Source organism: Populus nigra, chromosome 4 (assembly GCF_951802175.1).
Source record: "Populus nigra chromosome 4, ddPopNigr1.1, whole genome shotgun sequence".
Lineage (NCBI taxonomy): Eukaryota > Viridiplantae > Streptophyta > Magnoliopsida > Malpighiales > Salicaceae > Populus > Populus nigra.
This window is the reverse complement of record NC_084855.1, coordinates 670,756-691,577: the sequence shown is the minus strand read 5'-3', so window position 1 is coordinate 691,577 and position 20,822 is coordinate 670,756. Positions and strand designations below refer to the sequence as shown.

The following is a 20,822-nucleotide window of genomic DNA, read 5'->3' as shown; positions in this document are numbered from 1 at the left end:
AGAAAGGGAGGCAATGCCAATGATAGGAAGCGTGGTACGTACGTGCGTGATCTTCAATTATCTCGAAACAAATTAAGGTCATGATTAAGGGATGATTGTGCTTAATTATAAATTAGCTTTCCAGCAATACCACAATTATTACATATTTTTATGAAATATATTTTCAAATTAATGTAATATGATGCGTATTCACCAAATCATTTTCGATATCGGATACAACGACCGACTTGGGAATGCTGCACTTACAGCTAAAACTCATGTGGAGGCAATTTATTTATTTATTAGAAGATATATAGATATCGTTAATGTAATATGACTCTATCATTTGCTCACGTAATTGTATCCCTCCAATTATTTATTCATAATTAAAAAGTCTATGCGCCGCCATCATTTTTCTGATTGTAGAGGTTTCTTTTAATTAATTCTTAATTAAGTATTTTATATATATAAAAAAGAATGTTTAAAGACAAAGCAGGATTAATTAATTTGCGATGCAAATGATCAGACTGTACGCACACCATTAATCCATTTCTTATAGAAATATTACCACTAAATTTGACCATTTTCATTTGATTTTACTGAAGAAAAAAGGGGAAAAGTGAGAATAAAACAAAAACTAAATTACATGATCTTCCTTTTTTCCTCTCTATTGTGTGAGACTATTGAGTAATGAAACCCTAGTGTTAATCAAACTCCTAAACACTCTTTCACCACTAGTTTCAATATCACCAATACACCCCTCCAACTCTTGCATCCTTTTCAAAACCATCCTCACCTCTTCATCTTCCTTCTTTCCCAATCCCCACAAACTCTCAACTCCAATTTGCTGAAATTCTTGAATTCCTTCATCAATCTTAACCTTCTTCGGCAACCTTAGTCTAATCCAGGATGATTTTCTTGACGCGAAGGACAACGACATTCCATTAAAAAGTGCAAACGAAACCAACACGCTAACTTCGATAACATCTATAATAACACGGACCAACTCAGCATCACCAACAGAGGGGCCTGAACCCAATCCAGGAAACGGGCTTCGTGCGATGCATCGAACTGTGGAAACAAGTTTATCCATTTCTTTAGCCATTTTCTTGCGAGACTTGAGGTATAAAGCAATCTTTGAGTCATCCTTCTTTCTTATAGCTAACTGTGCAGCAACTTGGTCATCTTTAACAGCCAAAACTAATGTTTGGAAGATTCCATAAACATCAACAAAACGAAGAAAGTCTTCAAGAAGCTTCTCCACCCATTTAGGCTGTCGACGAAGAGATTCTCGTGTTTGAGGTAGCTGGAGGAAATCATCTAAAGAATCTTGAACATCCTTAAGATGACTCAAGCCATCACAAAGCCAAACACAAGTTCGGTTTTCGAGCTTCGATGACCAAGTTTTAAGCTCATTGATCTCGTTTATGAGCTGGGAAATCAAGGGATGTGATCTGCATGGAAGACTAATGGATCTATTGTGGTATGAGATGGTTGGTTTTGATAGAGTACGGCTAGGAATTTTGTTAGGAAATGAAAGAGAGCGCTTGAACACGCCTACCATTTTCAAGCGATGCTGAATCTTGGTAGTGTTTTTGGAGTTGTAATGTTTTTTTTTTTTTTTTTTTGTGAGGAGAGAAGAAAGAAGAGGGGAGGTATATAAAGGTAGGAAAACGAAGGCGCACGAGGGGATTAAGAATGGAGGGGACTGGATCGGCGAAGAAATCCAGCTGTTAATTATTTAGTTTTAGTTTTAACCAAGTGGGCTAGCTTAGGGTTTGCAAACCGAGGCAAGGAGGCATGGGTTATGGATCACCATTTCATGTTTCAACTGGAGAGGAGACACACATGGTTTTGACATGCTGGCTTTCTTGGATTGTAGCCCAGCTTTCATTTCTTACTCTGCTCCAAGTTTTTCTTTCCCGAATTGGAAGGATTCGTGAGGTTAATCGTTAATTTTACTTATGAATTCGTCATGCCCTAGGTGAATTGTGATTCTTTCAATTATTTTTCTACTTCCAAATTAATGTCAATCTTGCTCGGATCAATTTATATGTAAATCAGATTTAAATTTTAAACATTATGAATATATCACTCTAACCAATTCACTTCTTTCTTAACGTTGAATGATTTTTTCATTGGTTCCTAACTTTGATATATATTAATTTATGGGAAATATTCTAGCGTTCCATATAACTGAAATTATCTGGAAAAATAAGTGTGCTGTTTCTATGCAAAATGGCGCGTGATTTCATGTGGCACTTCTGTCAAGACCTCTTTGTTAATTGAACGAATCAGATACTTTGAGTAACATATCGAGAGAATATTGATGGATTGTGAAAGAACATATGCATGTATTGGAGGTATCGAAACCATATGAGATGTAATTTAATTTTACCTTTTATTGAACCCAATTTACTTAAGAGCCTTGGATTAATCTAATAATCACAAGACTATAAAATTGCAATTAATTGAGGTTTACATATGTACAATGCCAGGGTGCATGGCAGACCCTTACAGGCAACAGCAGTAATGGTGCCTGGATCACCATGTGGGGGGTTAAGGAAGAGACTATGGGTTTGGTGCGCACCAATTTGTAAAAACGCGTTGGTTCTGAGTACTGTTCATGCACCTAATATGTAATGTACACTTGCATAAGTTCGTCCCAGTCTTCTATTAATTAATTCCCTTGCCTGTCTACCTTGCTAATCATAGCTGGGCGACCTTTTGCTGCCATAAAACATTAAATAATATCAATTTAAAAGGATTATTCTGTTTTTACTGTAATGTATAGTATTTTCAAATTCACACACTTCAATAAATATATATATCGGTAACTAAACTTTTGTGTTTAGTTTGGTTAGTATTACAGGGACAATATAATATAAACGTATTTTATTGAAGAATCATAAATATAAATATAAAATAGATATTTTTATATAAAAAATTTAAAATATTTTTTTCTAATAAAATAATCTTATATTTTTTAATATTTTTTTTGAATCCATGATTTGATAGCTATAAATATCAAAAATTTACTAAGTAAGAAATAAAAACAGGAAATAAAATTGTAATTTAGTAAAGAAATCTGTAATTGCAACGAGGGAACACAATTTCAAGATGAAATAATTACTTACACTTACAAACAAAAATATAAATGTGTTTTATTTATTAATTTCATCGCAATATTTATGAATAAAAAATTTGAACAGATAAATAAATTCTTTGGTATGGACTCTTCAATTTTGACTACAATTCGAAGCGGCGGCATGTGGGTCGAACTCACGTGGAGCATTAAAAGGCAAATCTTTTTGGAAATTAAAGCAGCAACTTACAATCTTTAGGGACTCGATCGATGAAGAGATACACAGGGTTAGCAATTATTTTACGCCGAACTAGGGACTCGAAAAAGATCACACGCAGCTTAAGAATCTTCGATAACATATTACGTAAAATCTTTAGAGCTCAGATTGATGCACGCTTCAAATCCAGTTATAGTCAAATATTAGCCTCGAGAAGGTTTTTTTTTTACAATAAATTATCCATCCCTCTTTCTCTTCCTTTTTCGTGTGATTCAATTGTACACACAAATTTTATATATTAAAATTAAGGATTGTTAAAAAAAGCAATCAACATTACAATAATAAACTTGAATATAAAATAGGTGGGAGTTCTTTTTATTTTTCAAATTCTATAATAATTAATTAATTGTTAGATCTGGATTTTAAAATATCCTAAATCTTGTTTTGAATATATAAATTTCCATACAAATTCAAAAGCTTTAACCCTGCTGCTAGTGAGATGTTTGTTCAAGTACATGCATGTTTCGACCAAAGAAGGATGATCATTTCATTTTTATTTTTATTTTATGGACTTGAACTTCTACTTGAGAGGATTGGTTTTTAGTACTTTGTTTTTCTTCCTTTTCGCATGGTTTCTGATTTTGGTCTCAATATTTGATGAAAAAATTAGTTTTTGAGGACCACAGAATATGGAATCATTTACTAAGAAAACAAATCGTATAGAAAAACAGCTGATTTTGAGAAGAAGAAACCTTGGAATGCATGTCCTATCCAATAACGAACATTGATAGCAGTTTTCCAACCCCCAAGAGTTGTGGATTTAAGAACTGGCTTAGTAAATAGCCTCTCCTGCTCCATGTACCTAACAAAACCCTTGCCTGGCACCAAGTAATTATTGGTCAGTACAGCATGGATTAAGACATGAGATGGCATGCCTGCAAATACCCAGCAGCATTTTGCTATTCTTCGTGGCATGCATAGAACTTGGATACGAGCAACAATGACTAGACATCGATTACTAAAATCCTGAATGCATGCATTGATTCCAGAAACTGTAGTAATCATTGCAATCGGACAATTGAACAGCCACCCAGGGCCATGGAAGTTGAAAGCTCACTCATACAAAATTGGGAAACTGCAACTTCAAGTCTAACTTAACTAGAGTCCTCTAAATCTCTAATGTCAACCATCATGTTTTTTGTTTAACTAAAGCTGGAGCTTAGAATTGAACTTCCAAGGTTCCGAGCTGACCACGTTGTGTTCTGACTCGTCAAGGGTCCCTCCCTCCCTCTTATTAAAACCAAAATATTCCATCAATTAATTAACTAAAATTCCACCATTGTTGGACTTACAAGACACTGGTGGAACTCGAGGCAGACATGACAGATAAGCTTGTTGGAACTTGTCCTCGACCATCTCTGCCTCTTACATCATGGGTTATATATGCTAAGAGATAAGACATGAAGTATAAGCCACGAGATTCTTTTGCGAAACGGTGGTAATATGCGTGAAGCTGGACGGTACAGGAAATTTTGTGCACAAAAAGAGTAGTGTTAAGGAATTCACGTTCCTGCTTTGATTGGAAGGCATCTTACATGAAAACGGTGGTATAATATAGCCATGCATTGATGCTAAGCCATCCCATGTGGAGATGATTGGAAGGCATCTTACATGAAAACTTGAAGAGACTGAAAAATAAACAGAGATGAGGTTACACGTTTTAATCATTCATAATTCTCGTCTTGTATTTTGTCATAGCCTCCATGTTTATTATTGAAGTTATTAAATCCAATTCCGATCATATATAGGAGAGATGGATTCACCGAGTTAATTTAAAACATTTGTTCTAGTATTTTTTTAAGAAAAAATAAAAATGATGTTGTTTTTTTTTTAAAAAAAATTCAAATTATATTTTGATTTAATGGAATCATTGATTGACCTGTTAAGTTTACCTAATTACACTAAAATCAAGCTATTTTATTTTTCATCTATATATTGGGTATTTTTATAGTAATATTTATTGGGTTTTAATACTTAAAAAACACTATTTTATTTGTTTTAAAAGTTGTTTTTTCATATGAGTGTTTGTTTTCGTGGTTTGTATTGCTTTTTGTAGTAAAAATACATCAATTTAAATGTTTTTATGTTTTTCATGATGATTTTTATATTCTGATATTTTAAAAAATATTTTTTAAAAATATCATATATCACGTATCTAAACAGATGACTGACTCATTAAACCGGACGGAGCAAGCAGACAATTGAAGCGGTTCGGGAGAAGCAAGAAAAAGGAGGGTACACTGAATCAGCCACCTCAAATGACAACAATGAAGCCAGTGACTGATGGTGTTGCAATGCATGCTAACGAGACACTGCCAGGGCAGGGGCAGCAGGACAGAGACAAACCACCAGCTAGTGAGACCCAGAGTGCTGATGGGCCGGCGGAGAAGCCAGGTTTTTCAGCCCAAACACCAATCTCCACCTTCAACAGGTGACCGATATCTTGATATCACAGGCAAGTCTTGTATCTTTTTTGTTTTTCCTTGGACCACCTTAGTTTCGAGTGGAGATTAATTTTTTTTGGATCAAAGTTTTTAAGTCATTTTTTCTAGCCATGCGGAATGTTGATTTCACACAAAACAAACTTGAAAAACTAAATTGACCCAAACTTGAAAAAACCATTATAAATAAAAAAATATTATTAAATCAAAGTCTATAAAAAACAGTCAAACTAAAACTCATTAATTTAAATTAAATTTATTTAATTTTAATTATAAATATAAAACCGAAATGAATTAAATCGAATTGATTGGCTTAATTTTTATACCCAATCCGGTTGATTTTTTTATCCCTCGAACCAATGCTCATTGAACTTACCAATCTTGATTTTCTTTTAACAACACGTAAGCATGTGACTGGGCTCCCTTGCCATCTGCCATTTTCAAATGCGGGCTTGGGCCTTATTGATGGAAACATTCGATTACCCATCTCCACTCAAAATATCACTATAAAGCCCAACATACTTGGCTTTCTGGGCCCCGCGCTAGCTTTCAGAAGCTCTTTCTAGGCCTCTTCCTTGAACGCTGAGAGTTCTGAACATGGGAAAGATTTATTTCTGTTGTATTTACATAAGGTAAAAACAAATATTTCCATTTATTAAACCTATAATAAATATCTATAAGATTACTAATTTGATTTTTTTAATATATTTTTTAGACTTAGTATTATAATATTTAGATATTCTTAAATGAATTTTAATATAGAAACAAAGTTATATTGGGTCTCGAATAAGGCAAGAAGAATCCGTTAGAATTACAAATTATATTAAATGAGTTAATTTCGTGTATATATATAGGTTGTGATTGAATAAATTATATTTAACTACAGATCCGATGAGGCAAAAAAATCTGTTAGATTTATTTATATTGATTACAACCTTAATTATAATTATAGAGGATACCTTGCACAACGTTGTTGTTTTTTTTTAATGGTAATAATAATGTATAAGATCAATTCTTATAATACATATAGTTGTCGTAGTTTTTAAAATTATTTTTCATTCAAAAATATATTAAAATAATATTTTATTTATTTTTTAAAAATTATTTTTGATATCAGCACATCAAAATAATCTAAAAACACTAAAAATATATTAATTTAAAGCAAATAAATAAAAAAAATTTAATTTTTTCAAAATTACTTTTGAAATGCAAAAATAAATAGAGCAGTAGATATAATTCATAATTGAAAACTCAAGAAAGAGGTTGTATTAAACTTTTTATTTTTAAGATATTTATTTTGAGTTCTGGAATTAATTGTGTCCAACCTTATTGTTCTGCTGTTTATTTTAGTTTATTTTATTATTAATTCGGTTATTTGGAATATCCAGATAATTATACTAATCAGACCTTAATAACAGAGAGTTTCTATTTTTTTAACGTGTAAATTTAAAAAACAAATTAAAGGCAGAAGAAAGAAAGAAAAAAACTATGGTTGAGTTGAGGAGGTTCACGGCGGAGACTCAGGTGGTTGTGCAAAGAGAAATTTGAGGACCGTAGTTCAAGATTCTCACAATTGCGAGAAGGGCATGACACAATGAATGGGTTAAATTGTGTTTATAAACTGATATATTAAACTTATAATTAAAATGATTTATTTAAATATAATGGGAGCTAGAACTTAGAACTACTTGTGCAAATTAAGCACTGCATGCCACTAGCCAGAGAAATTATTTGGTTTATTAGTGAGAAAATAATCTTGAATATATATATCTGGTTTTTGTTCTGTTATTATAGAGGGTTAAACACATTAAAAATTGTTTGGTAATGAAATATTATGTGGTGTTGATATATAGTGAAATTACTCAAATTTAAATTATTATTAAATGTGTAATTTAAATTCAGTAGTTTTTTTTTGAAATTAAATATATTTTTTAAAAAATAAATGAATTGTTTCTTTAGAAAACACGCAAATATCGCAAGAAAAATGCAAGTCAAAAAAATAATTAAAACATTATATGGTTTTTTTAAGTAAATAGAACAACTAACCAATTTAATTAATATCCATACAATCCGAGATACCATATACTTAAAACAAAATAATTGAGATTAGTTAATTTTAAGATTTTTAAAATTATTAATTATGTAATCAAACACTAGCTAAAAGCTACGTATAGAATAAAAATAACTGAAGCTAGTTGATCTCAAAACATTTGAAATAATTTTTATTTTTTAAAATAAAACAAGCATTTCTTCATCTTATGAAAGCTAATATATATAATTTAAAATGCTTAATTTCACACAAATCACATCCCACCAGCTCTCAAAATGTGAATGATTTTTAAAATCGTAATTAAAAATCACACTACACTTTTTGCTCGATCGTCTTTAATGTTCGTGGGCTTGGGAATATCAACACCCAAATATAATTTCTGGAAGGGAAAGTAAATCTTTTAATTTTCAATCATCTTCTCCGATTAAAAAGCAATTAATGCAACAGATAATTCACATGTCCTTTTAGCCTAAACTAAATATGTGCCATGAAGATTTTGTCTTTGCTTGACTAATTTTTTTTCATTTTCAATCGGTTTAAAAAATCTATAAATACCTACACGATCCATAAACCCTTGCGCACGTCTTTCGGCAATCCCTTTTGCCCCATACTCCATAGCAAAGTCAAGTCGTCAACTCTTGTAATTCTTGAGAGCATCATGGCTTCACATCTCAACTCGAACATGGTTAGCCTTTGTTCATACCTGCCATTTCCATCCATTATGAATTTTTTTCTTTCTTCTTTTACATTTTTTTAATGACTTGTTAATTCTCTTGCAGTCTTGTGGCTTGAAAGTGGAGACCAAAGACCCTGAATGGCATAGGACATTAACCAAAGTACTGAAAAGAATCAAAGGTAACCAAGCACTTAATTTTATTTCTTGTTTGGTTTGAGATTTTTAATCTCATCTCTAATTAGTCAACGGATTGAATATTGCATATTAATTTACTAGCATCTTCTTCAGGGGTTAGTTACGCCATAGATGTTGAACAAGGCATGGCATACATCAGAGGTAGAGTGGATCCAAACAAGCTGCTTAAAAAGTTATCAAAAGGAGGAAAACATGCAGACATATGCTGGGTCGAGACAGGAAACATGAATCCTTACATGAACAATGGCTACCAGTATCCCCCCACAGGAGGCTACCACCAGCCAGGACCAGCATATCACCAAGGCTATCACCCAGGTTATGCCATGACCAGCTACTATCCGAAGAGACCACCCACTTACTATGGCTATGGCTATGCTTATGGCTATGATCCTCGCAGCTATGTTTATCCTACCTGGGCTTAGAGTTTCTCTTTATAGATTGATAGATGGATGGATGGATGCAGATGGGGACTACAGTTTTTATCTAGTCTCCTTTGTAGCAGGTTGATGCCTGTGCATGGACCTGGTTGGTTTTTTTCTGTTTTTTGTAGTGGCACAAACGGGTGGCCCATGGTTTTTTATGTGGCCCCTTCGGCCATTATTTTTTATTCATGCCAACTTCATATTTCGTACACGGTTTGGATTTGAACTTGATTGAATTTTTGGCGTGATGAAATTTATGGACTATATACTTCGTATCACATCAGGCATGATTAGTTTGGCTTACTATTATAAATGTGAGAGTTGAATCCTTATATTTATGTGGCGGCGGAGACGGGGGCTTGCAGGCCCCGGCCCCTACAAGAGATTTCCCAGGCTTTGCTCCTGATTGTATGATTAAGTGGTGGATTTGATTTGAATTTTGAAGTTGATTTTGTGGTTATTTTCTTTTCAATGTTTTTGTTATTGTTCTCGTAGTTTATTTATGTTAATTTACTTGCAGGAAGCAAGGTTGAAAGTTGAAACCCTTACATTATATTATTCATCAGCCATTAATTCATGGAACTGTTTCGATCATAGAATATGACAAAGAGTGGGATGCGCTAGCAAACATTTGACTGTGACAAGAGTGGGATTTGTCTGTGACTGAGTTCGAAGTCTTGTTTGTCTCGCCCTTTTGTTCAAGGGCTAGCAAACATTTGACTGCTTAGCGTAGATATCAACTAGTTTCTTTGTTTTTTTCTTTTCATTTTACCACATGTAGAAGTCAACTAGATCTGTGGAATAATCTGTAAGAAAAAAAAAACCATGTGGAGGTTGATAGAATAATAATTAAATTTTAAAAATATATGATTTACTTCTTGGAATTGTTTATGTTGTTTGTGATGAATTTCGAAGTCTTGTATGGGTTTCCCTTTTATTATAATCAATGGTTAGCATGCATTTGACTGCTCTGGGTAGAAATCAATTGGTTTATATATATATATATATATCACATGGAGGGGTGGTTAACACAATTTCTTCTTTTTTTTTGGATTTTTTTAAAAGTATTTTTAATTTAAAAAAATATTTAATTGATATTATTTTATTATTTTTTATGTGTTGATGATAAAAAACTAAAAAAATTCTATAATATGGTTAGGTGATCACAACCTTCTAGCCTCAAAATTCTTTGTGTTGCTTTGGTGTTTTTAGGCCTCCCTTCAAGAGTGGTGGATTATTCATAATAGTATAAAAAGATACAATTATCATATATATCTTTAATTCATAATTTTATTTATGAGAATATAATATTCTCCTCAAATCTATCTTGAAAAGAAATGTATTCGAATAAAAAATTATAGAATTATTTTAGGAATTTTTAAACTAAGAAAAATAAAAATAAAATTACTAATCTTTGGGAACAAGATAGACTGCTGAGCTATAAAAATTTTAAATGACAGTCCTTTTGAGCTGTTTATGAAAAATCTGCCTGTGGCAATGTCGATGCTGTCACTGAGGAAAAAATTCAGCACCACAAACCTTGGTTTCCCTCGATGATGATTAGTGGGCGCCAGCAGCAGATCAGAACTATATGTAGCTTGGATTTGGTGGGACAGCTCTCACGTCAAACAATACCACAACATTATAAAACTTTAAGAATGTGTTTGATACTGCGCCACGTATTATAATTATGATTTTAAAAAAATTATTTTTAGTTAAAATTAATTTGAAAAAATAAATATTTGATTAAAACTATGATTAAAATTAAGATTGAAAAAAAAAATAGTTTAATATATTTAGTTAATAATAATTTTAAAATTGAGGTTACAAAATAATTTTAAATATATATATATATTAATATTGATGATTTTTAATTTAAATATTATGGATTTAACTATTGCTATTATATCATGAAATAAATCATAGTTTATATAAAATATTTTTTATTATTCCATGAAACCATTTATAATTCCATTACATACGAAATACATCCGATAAAAACTACAGTTTTCTTAATATTTTTAGCATGTAATAAAATTAGATAAAATATTATCAGGTATAAAATTCACTCTAAACTAGTTTTTTTTTTTAAAATAAATGTTAAAAAAATTAACACACTATTTAAAAAAAAAAAAGAGGTTTAGACAAGTGAATAGTGCAAGAGAATCGCACTGTTCATTATTTTTATGTGAACAGAGTACACTATACACTGTTCATGTTAATAATGAACAGTGCAATTAACATGAACAGTGAAAAAAGTAAGAAATCGCTGCTTTTCTTTTACTGCGTTTCTAACACAGAAATTAAGTGGGGCCCAGTGAACAATATATCGATTTTTTCCTTAATCAAACGGATACAAACTGCGTTTAAAATAAAACGCAGCTGCAGAGCCAAACGGGCACTAAGACTACTCCTCTAGTGTATGATCCAATGTACTTTTTTTAAAAAAAAAAAAAAACTGCCCAAAAACCCTCTTAATTCCTATACTTTAACAAGAAATTAACCTCCAAGATAAATAATCAAGCTTCTGCCTCTCTAATTCTGTCCAAGGCCTAATCTACATATCTCCTCCACTGGAGGACTATCCCACTTGAAAGCCCTTTTCTTCATTTCATTAAAATCATCCAAACATTGCTTCTCCTTTAGACCCATAATCCTCTTCCTTCCAGAGGCAAGTTCCTTCCCAGCAACTCTATCAAAAATATTTTCCCACCCACTCCCCCACTTACCATGTGCATCACATAACTTAAGTGTCCCGTTTTCCCAGTTAGTCCAACTCCAACCCTTATGAAGCGATGTCATAACTTTACCTGCGCAAGTCCCTTCACAAACAGGATTACAAGGCCTGCATTTCGCACCACTTAACGGGCCGGGACTCGACAACGCAGCCACCGGCACCCCGAACCGTTTAGGAGGAAACTCATATCTACGATCACTAACAATACAAAAGGGCAATCTTTTAGTAACAAAAGGAACACCTTGTGTAGTAAGCTGGGCTTTAAAAGCAGTTTCCGAGTTGAGTTGACGAAATCCAGCCGCGTCAAGGTGGGGAACCAGCGAAAGACGCGAAAGGGCTACTGTTGAGGTTTTAAGATCACCAATGCCAAGCCGGTCATTAAGGCCACCATAAGTAGATCCTGGTGGAACCAGGTAGTGACCCGGGATGAAATTTTCAGGCCCCAATGGAGCATTCCAGTACCCATCAACACGGGTACGGATTATCCAGTCATACTTAAATCCCTTTAGGCTTTGGTATTCCTGGATTATTGTCAGACATCCTTCTACGAGATTAAAATATTGAAGCAGGCCCTGAAACAATTAAAAACGACACAACACATGAATTCACCTTCGTTTTGTCCGTTATTCGAGTACCAAAACGACAGGTACTGTATTACAACAAGTTGATGGTGATTGAACTTTACTAACACGTTTACAGTAATAGTCCAAAGGCTATGGAACTATTTATAAAAACAGAAATAAAAGTCAGAAAATTCTCACAACCTTATCATAAATTAGAAGAGAAACCATAAGAAGAGACCACAAAAATTTCCATAAATTGTAATTTATGGAAACAAATTAGATAAATAATGCAATTATACGGGGAAAAAAAACGAATAAAAAAGAGAGAGTTAATCCATCATTAACATACAGAAAATGAATCAAAACAAAAAACCAACTTTGAGAATGGAATTCAAAGCAAACTATAAAGCAAATCAAGGAAGGTAAAAGGGGAAGCAGACCTGTATGCCATTAGGAGAGTTAGCAGCAGTGAGGACACGGAGCTGAGGCAAGGTCTCGGGCAGAGGTTTAGGATGGATGATCCGGACAGAGGCAAGCCTAGGAACAGACTTCAAGAGAGAAAATTTGAATGCTTTGTCGTCAAAATTACTGTGTAAAAAAAGGTCTGAATTTGGATACACTTGGAGAATATTCTTGATAATCGAGGGCCCGGTCAGTTCAAACCTCCTGGCCCCGCCAACCAAACACACCGCCATTCTCGACCGACCCAACTCATCTTTCAACGAAGTTGACGCACTGCGATTCACAGGCGCCAAACCCGGGGGAGCAATTGAGGAATAATTCGATGTTGTTGTTGTCGTTGTGGTGGTGGTGGTGAGGGGGAGGGTGATCACGGACGCGGTTTTGTTGAGGAAGTGGGGAGCGAAGGGGGCGAAAGAGGAAAAAGGTTTGATGGGTGTCAAAGAGACGGTGAGGAAAAGGAGGAGAGCAAGAGTAGGGATGGTGAAGAGGAGAGGTTTCCAATATAGATCAGAGAACCATCTGGACATGAAAGGAGGTTTGGTCATTTTTTTGTGGGGATTGGACTAGCATGCTTTGCAGGTGAAGAAGAAGGGTTGGATCCTGGTTTTGGCTGCGCCCATGACGGGGAAAATTGCTGAAAAACTTGAAGGAAATTTGGGCGTTATGATCTGGTTTTGTAATGGTGGTTTCTGGTTTGGAGACGAGTGGCCTTTTGGTTTGGTAAAAGGCAAGATGCTCACTGTACACGGGGTTTTATTTATGGGAGGATGCTTTTGGAGTTCTTCTGTTTTTTATACTTTATTATTATTATTATTATTTATCATGACAAACTAGACCATGCCTATGATTCATTTGCTTATTCGTGACATAGTTAATGAAATCAAGTTTATTTATGATTTCATTCTCGAAATATTTATATATTTATAATTTAATCATAATTACAAAACCTGAATTGGCTTATAACGGTTAAATTTTTTTAAAAAATTGTATTATTAATTAAAGAATTAATAGTTTTCATTTTTTAACGTCTAAACCATAAATTGAGCTTCAAATTAATAAAATATATCGTTTATTTTTCTGCTAGCCGACGTTACTTTAGTTTTTTTCAGGAAACAATTAGGCGTTGAATTAAATTTTAAGGAGATCATCAACTAATCACGATTTAATTAAACTCAACGCTTCTTCGTCATCCCTCACGTCTGGTCTCTTGTTTTTTTTTTTTTGTTTTTTGGTATCATTATCCGTGGACCTACTTTTAGCATAAATTCCTATGTAAAAGTTCGCAACGACTTTTTATTTGACAAAGTCTTCTGTTTCGAGGTAAGAAAATGATACATTTTTTTTGTAATACTGGAAAGGAAATTTATGAATTCAACTTCTCAAAGTAATTTTTTTAATTCAATCACTTGACTTCAAATTTCAACCACGGGAATTTGATAACGTGTTGTGGAAAACCAACTAGTTACATGACTCGTATGTTGCTGCGAGTTAATTTATTTTACATAAAAAATATAAAAATTTAAAATTTAAAAATATTAGGTTTTTCTACAAAGCTATATCCAAGAGTCTTTGGTTTGGCTGCAACATCTGACCTAAGAGTAATATTTATAATATTAATAATAACATTAAACTTGCATGACCCAAGTTTAAGTGGGTTTGGCTGCAATACCAGACCCAATAGCATTGGATATAGGTCTGCCTGCAAGGTCGTGTCATAAAAGTGTGATAATTAAATAGATTAATTAAAAAGAAAAAAATAAAAAAAAACCAACACAAAGAAAAAAAACTAATGAGAAAAAAAAATCTGAATCAATTGGGTTAACTCGCCAAATCAGGTTAACCCGTCAAACTTAGAATTCGTGTCATGAAAGTGTAATAACTAAATAGAAAAAAGATTTAATATTAATGAACTAAATTTAAAAAAAAGATTAATTAAAAAGGAAAAAAACAAAGAGAAAAATACCTACAGGAATGAAAAACTAATGAAAAAAAAGAAAAAAAAATTTGAATCAACTGGGTTAAACCATCAAACCTGGGATCCGTGTCATGAAAATCTGATAATTAAACAGAAAAAATTTAATATTAAGAAACTATAGACAACAAAAATACACTAAAAGCATAAAATTTTTCACTGTAATTGCACTGTGCTATTCAAAGTAAAAGGCTTAAAAAGGAAAAAAAAAACAAAGGCATACTCCACAGGTTAATTTTTTTTTCTTGCATAAAAAATATCAAAAAATGCTAAGATCTAAGAGTGTTAGGTCTTTCTGCAAAGATATACCCAAAAATCTTGGATCTAGATGCAACATGTGACACAAAAATACTATTTATAATATTAAACTTACATGACTTAAGTTTAAGTGAGCCTGGCTGCAACATCGGATTCTAGAGCATTGGATGTGGGTCTGACTATAAGGTCGTGTCATAAAAGTGTAATAATTAAATAGATTAATTAAAAAGAAAAAAACAAAGGAAACAAAATCAATATGAAGAAAAAAACTAATAAAGAAAAAGAAAAAGAAATCTGAATTAACTGGGTTAACCCTTCAAATCAGGTTAAACTGTCAAATCTGGGATTCGCGTCATGAAAGTTTGATAGCTAAATAGAAAAAAACAATTGACGGGTTTACCCAAAATTAACTGGGTTAACCCGTCAAACCAAGTTAACCTGTCAAGTCCAAGATACGTGTCATGAAAGTCTGATAATTAAATATAAAGAAATTTAACATTAACAAACTAAACTAAATGAAAACAATTAATTAAAAAGAAAAAAAATCCGGGTTACCTCGTCAAACCAGACTAACCCATCAAACTCGGGATCAAACAAAAAAATTCATTAAAAAAAAACAAAAAAATTTAAAAAAACAATTTAGCGTTTCATTTAATTTTTAGTATATATTATAATATATTATAATATAATAATAATAATAATAATAATATTATAATAATATAATATATTAAAGATGGGAAAGTGAAGTAGTTTTCCCACGCCTTTTAGAGTATTACTAGTTACATGACCTGCGTGATGCCGCGTGTCAATTTGTTTTGTATAAAAAATATAAAAAACAATTAAGATTTAAAAGTGTTAGGTCTTTCTGCAAAGTTATACTCAAGAATCCTAGGTTTGGCTGCAACGTCTGATCTAAGAGTAATATTTATAATATTAATAATAACATTAACTTGCATGACCCAAGTTTAAAGTGGGATTGACTGCAATACCATATCCAATAGCATTGGATATAGGTCTGGCTGCAAGGTCGTGTCATAAAAGTGTGATAATTAAATAGATTAATTAAAAAGAAAAAAACAAAAAAAAACCAACACAAAGAAAAAAAACTAATGAGAAAAAAAGAAAAAAAACTAAATCAATTGGGTTAACTTGCCAAATCATGTTAACCCGTCAAACATGGGATTCGTGTTATGAAAGTGTGATAACTAAATAGAAAAAAGATTTAATATTAATGAACTAATTTTTTTAATAAAAATTAATTAAAAAGGAAAAAGCAAAGAGAAAAATACCTATATGAAGGAAAAAACTAATAAAGAAAAAGAAAAAAAATCTGAATCAACTGGGTTAAACCATCAAACCTGGTGTCATAACCCATTTTTGGGTTATTCTTCAATTCACATTTTTCCTCTCTCTTTAAAAAAAATACAAAAAAATCAAAAAAATATAACAGTGAAAAGAGGATGTCAGAACGCTCATAAAATAGTCAAAATTTGGTTGAGGAGGTTTAAAAATATAAAAATTGAAATTTGACAGTATATAATTGACCGGTAAGAGCCCTATTGATAAAGAAAATTTTATTTGAGAAAGAAAAGTACAGAATCAAATGTTTATGGACTCAATTAAATTTTATTGAAGGTGTAATTGAATTTATGGAGGGTTGATTGCAGAAAAAAAATGTTTTTAAGTCAATTTATGTTTTAATTAGAAGAAATTAAAGTTCTGTGGTCAAATTATAATTTTAGAGAGTTGATTTGGTCAAATCAGGGGCTAAATTACATAAATATTGAAGTTTGATGGCCAATTGGAGACTTAATCGAAGAAATCCAAGACCAAGGACCACAATGAAAAACTCGCGCAAATTAAAGGATTGACTTGAAATCTAGTGCTTTGGCGCTAGTTTTCATTTAAATGAAACGGCACATTTTAAGCCAAACGACGTTGTTTCATGCGTTAAAAAAAAGGACGACACAGTGTTGTTTTGAGGCGGCACTGTTTCTTCTTCTTCTTCCCCTGGACGTGCAGCAAGGGAAGATAAGTTTTGTTTTCTTCCCCTTGTCTCTTCCTCCCACGTGCTTTAGAGCCAAAATCAGACGCCACCTATCTTATGATGAGATGCTAGAGCAGTCGTGCCCCGCAAGCGACGCCTCCATTAGCCACCATTGTCGGCGCTGTGGCAGAGCAGGCGACGTGCACCCCATGCATGGGCGGCGATGGGACGGGGTAGGGTCGACCCTGCTCCCTCTGCCCCTATAAATACTGTCCTGAAAGGAAGAAGAAGGGGGGAAACAGAAGAGAGATCGGGAGAGAGAGACCGACAGTTTTTTTTAGAGAGAAAGGACAGACCAAAAGAGAGAAACAATAAGTTCTTTTAGAGAGAAGAGTGAAGAGAAGGGACTGAAACAGTAGAAAATAGAAAAAACTAGGGAATAGATTGACAGGGAGATCGAGTGAGAGAGAGACAAACAAAAAGAAAAAAACAGGGGAGAACAGAGGAGGAAGAAGAAAGGAAAAAGAAAGAAGAAAAAGAGGGAAAGAGAAGCTGGCAGAGAGACAGACGGGGAGAAGAAAGAACAGAAGACAGAAGGAGCAAACCGACAGGGGGGAGAAGACACAGACTGGTGTCTCTACACCGCGGAGAGGAAGCATCGCCGCTGTCATCGGGTTTCCCAGTCACCGCCACCGCAACACCACCGAGAATGGTCACCAGCATCACCGCCAGCTCAGCCATCCGAGATCATCGCCTCAGGTAATTCTCTTCCCCCTCATAGTCACCGACCATTATTCATCTTCTTGCTTGCAGAACATGCACTGTGCACGTTCTGCATGCAAGAAGAATAATTAGTTGGTTACTGTGCATGCGCACAGTAACCAGCTAATTAATTAACTGGTTACTGTGCTCATGCACAGTAACCAGTCTTGGTTGCTGTGGGCTGGAACATTAACCCAGCCCATGCGGCTGGGCTGAGTCCAGCCCTTTTTCTGCGGGCTGGAACACCAGCCCAGCTCACGCGGCTGGGCTGAGTCCAGCCCTGTTGTTGTGGACAGGAACAGTAGCCCAACCCATGCGGCTGAGCTGAGTCTAGCCTTGTGGCTGGGCCAATACAGGCCCATCCCAGTTCATTTCATTTTTTTCATTTTTTTGTTGTTTGTTTTTTTATATGTATATTTGAAAATTGTGATTTTCCCACGGATTTTTTTACGCCATTTTGATTAATATCGGTCTGTATTTTTATATCGTAAAGATACAAATCCGGTATTAAAATACTCGATTTTCAAAAAAAAATATTTTTATTTTCATGCATACGGCCAAGTCTCTCAAAGCTAAAAATCATATTGTATTTTTATACAAAAAAGAAAACTTCAAAAAAAAATTATTTTAGCATGCATTTTAGCTTTAATAACAAGTTTATTAAGGTCATGAGAACTTGACAAATATTTCAAAAATAAAAAAAATATTTTGTTTTGTTTTAATGTCTAGGATTACGAATTTATACGTAAAACGTATTCCCGGTATTAAAAATATAGTTCTTTTATAGACATTAGACCGATTAGGTTTTTTTCCCACATAAGATAAGAATCTCCTTACTGACGAGGGCTTTTCTTGAACCATAGATAGACCAACATGACAAGACCTTAGATTTTTATCAGACAATAAAACAATGCAGCTTACTGTAGGTAGGGCATATTTAGGGTGATAATACCTTTCCTTTATGCAACCAGTGTCCGTACCCAATCTTTGAGACCAGTTAGGGTTCCTAGTGACCAAAGTACTAGGTGACGACTCTCATTCTATTTTTTCACTGATAAGAGAAAGAATTCCTTGTCTCCCCACATTTACTAGATATATATCCATACATGAGGGTGGACGATCGCGCGCGATGCCGCACACGTGCGACACCTGGAATCCGTGTCATGAAAGCCTCATAATTAAACAGAAAAAATTTAATATTAAGAAACTATAGAAAAAAAATAAACTAAAGGCATAAACTTTTTCACTGTGAATTGCACCGTGCTATTCAAATTAAAAGGCTTAAAAAGGAAAAAAAATAAAGGCATATGCCACAGGTTAATTTTTTTTCTTGCATTAAAAAATCAAAAAATGCTAAGATCTAAGAGTGTTAGGTCTTTCTGTAAAGATATACCCAAAAACCTTGGATCTAGTTGCAACGCTTGACTCAAGAATATTATTTATAATATTAATAATAACATTAAACTTATATGACTTAAGTTTAAGTGAGTCTAGCTGCAACACCAGACCCTAGAGCACTGGATGTGGGTTTCGCTATAAGGTCGTGTCATAAAAGTGTTATAATTAAATAGATTAATTAAAAAGAAAAAAACAAAGGAAAAAAAACCAATAAGAAGAAAAAAACTAATAAAAAAAAGAAAAAAAATCTGAATTAACTGGGTTAACCCTTCAAACCAGGTTAACCCGTCAAACCTGGGATTCACGTCATGAAAGTTTGAAAACTAAATAGAAAAAAAACAATTGACGGGTTTACCCAAAATTAACTGGGTTAACCCGTCAAACCAAGTTAACCCGTCAAGTCCGGGATACGTGTCATGAAAGTCTGATAATTAAGTATAAAGAAATTTAATATTAACAAACTAAACTAAATGAAAAAAAATTAATTAAAAGGAAAAAAAATCTGGATTAATTCATCAAACCAGACTAACCCATCAAACCCGGGATGAAACAAAAAAATTCATTAAAAAAACAAAAAAAAAAACAATTTAGCGTTTCATTTAATTTTTAGTATATAATATAATATAATATAATAATTATTATTATAATAATATAATATATTAATGATTGGAAAGTGAAAGGCGTGGGAAAGCTACAGTAGTTAAATGAAACATTAAATTGTCTTTTTTTATTTATTTATTTTTTGTTTTTTAATGAATTTTTTTGTTTGATCCCGGGTTTGATGGGTTAGTCTGGTTTAACGAATTAACCAAGATTTTTTTTTAATTAATTTTTTTCATTTAGTTTAGTTTGTTAATGTTAAATTTCTTTATATTTAATTATCAGACTTTCATGACACGTATCTCGGACTTGACGGGTTAACTTGGTTTGACGGGTTAACCCAGTTAATTTTGGATAAACCCGTCAATTGTTTTTTTCTGTTTAGTTATCAAACTTTCATGACGTGAGTTCCAGGTTTGACGGGTTAACCTGGTTTGAAGGGTTAATCCAATTAATTCAGATTTTTTTTATTATTAGTTTTTTTTTTCCTATTAATTTTTTTATTTTTTTAATTAATCTATTTAATTATTATATTTTTATAACACGATTTTATAACCAGACCCTTATCCAATATTTTAGAATCTAGAGTAGTTTTCTCACTTCTTTTAAAGTATTACGATGTCCGTTTGGAAAAAAAAGACGAGTAGAAAATGATTGCGTATTTAAGGTTTTCCTTGTGGATCCCACATCCAGCTCAGCTTTGTCTTGGATGATATTTCACATTCATTCAAATCTCATTTTTAATTGTTTTTAGTTTTAAATTATTATTTTTATTTTTAGATTGTTCTAAAATAAAAAATTAATTTTAAAAAATAAAATAAATTATTATTTTAATATATTTTTAAGAAAAATATTTTTAAAAAAACAACTGTATTTCTAAAAATTCATTAAATTAGCTTAGCTTGACTTTTAAATTGAAATAACAAAACCTCAATAGTTACCGGATGGGCTGAAGGTT

The 20,822-nt window shown here is 32.8% G+C and overlaps 2 protein-coding genes across 2 annotated transcripts; both read right to left on the bottom strand.

The window, feature by feature from the left end:
- Positions 1-504: 504 nt before the first annotated feature.
- On the bottom strand, positions 505-1,756 carry LOC133692974 (uncharacterized). Its single transcript, XM_062114158.1, has one exon. The coding sequence runs from the start codon at positions 1,541-1,543 to the stop codon at positions 647-649; it is 897 nt and encodes a 298-aa protein (XP_061970142.1). The 5' UTR covers positions 1,544-1,756; the 3' UTR covers positions 505-646.
- Positions 1,757-11,264: 9,508 nt separating this feature from the next.
- LOC133691231 (uncharacterized) lies at positions 11,265-13,646 on the bottom strand. The gene is made up of 2 exons (XM_062111650.1): positions 12,866-13,646; positions 11,265-12,434 (listed from the first exon to the last, which is right to left on the bottom strand). Exons 1-2 carry the CDS (start codon positions 13,430-13,432, stop codon positions 11,661-11,663), a joined length of 1,341 nt encoding a protein of 446 aa, XP_061967634.1. The 5' UTR covers positions 13,433-13,646; the 3' UTR covers positions 11,265-11,660.
- Between the last annotated feature and the right edge of the window lie 7,176 nt (positions 13,647-20,822).

Bases quoted from the DNA above. Each gene is read 5' to 3' on its own strand.
- LOC133691231 (XM_062111650.1), bottom strand. From the start codon at position 13,432: ATGACCAAACCTCCTTTCATGTCCAGATGGTTCTCTGATCTATATTGG. The intron at 12,435-12,865 runs GTCTGCTTCCCC...TAATTGTTTCAG, and splicing joins ACTCTCCTAATGGCATACAG to GGCCTGCTTCAATATTTTAA.
- LOC133692974 (XM_062114158.1), bottom strand. From the start codon at position 1,543: ATGGTAGGCGTGTTCAAGCGCTCTCTTTCATTTCCTAACAAAATTCCT.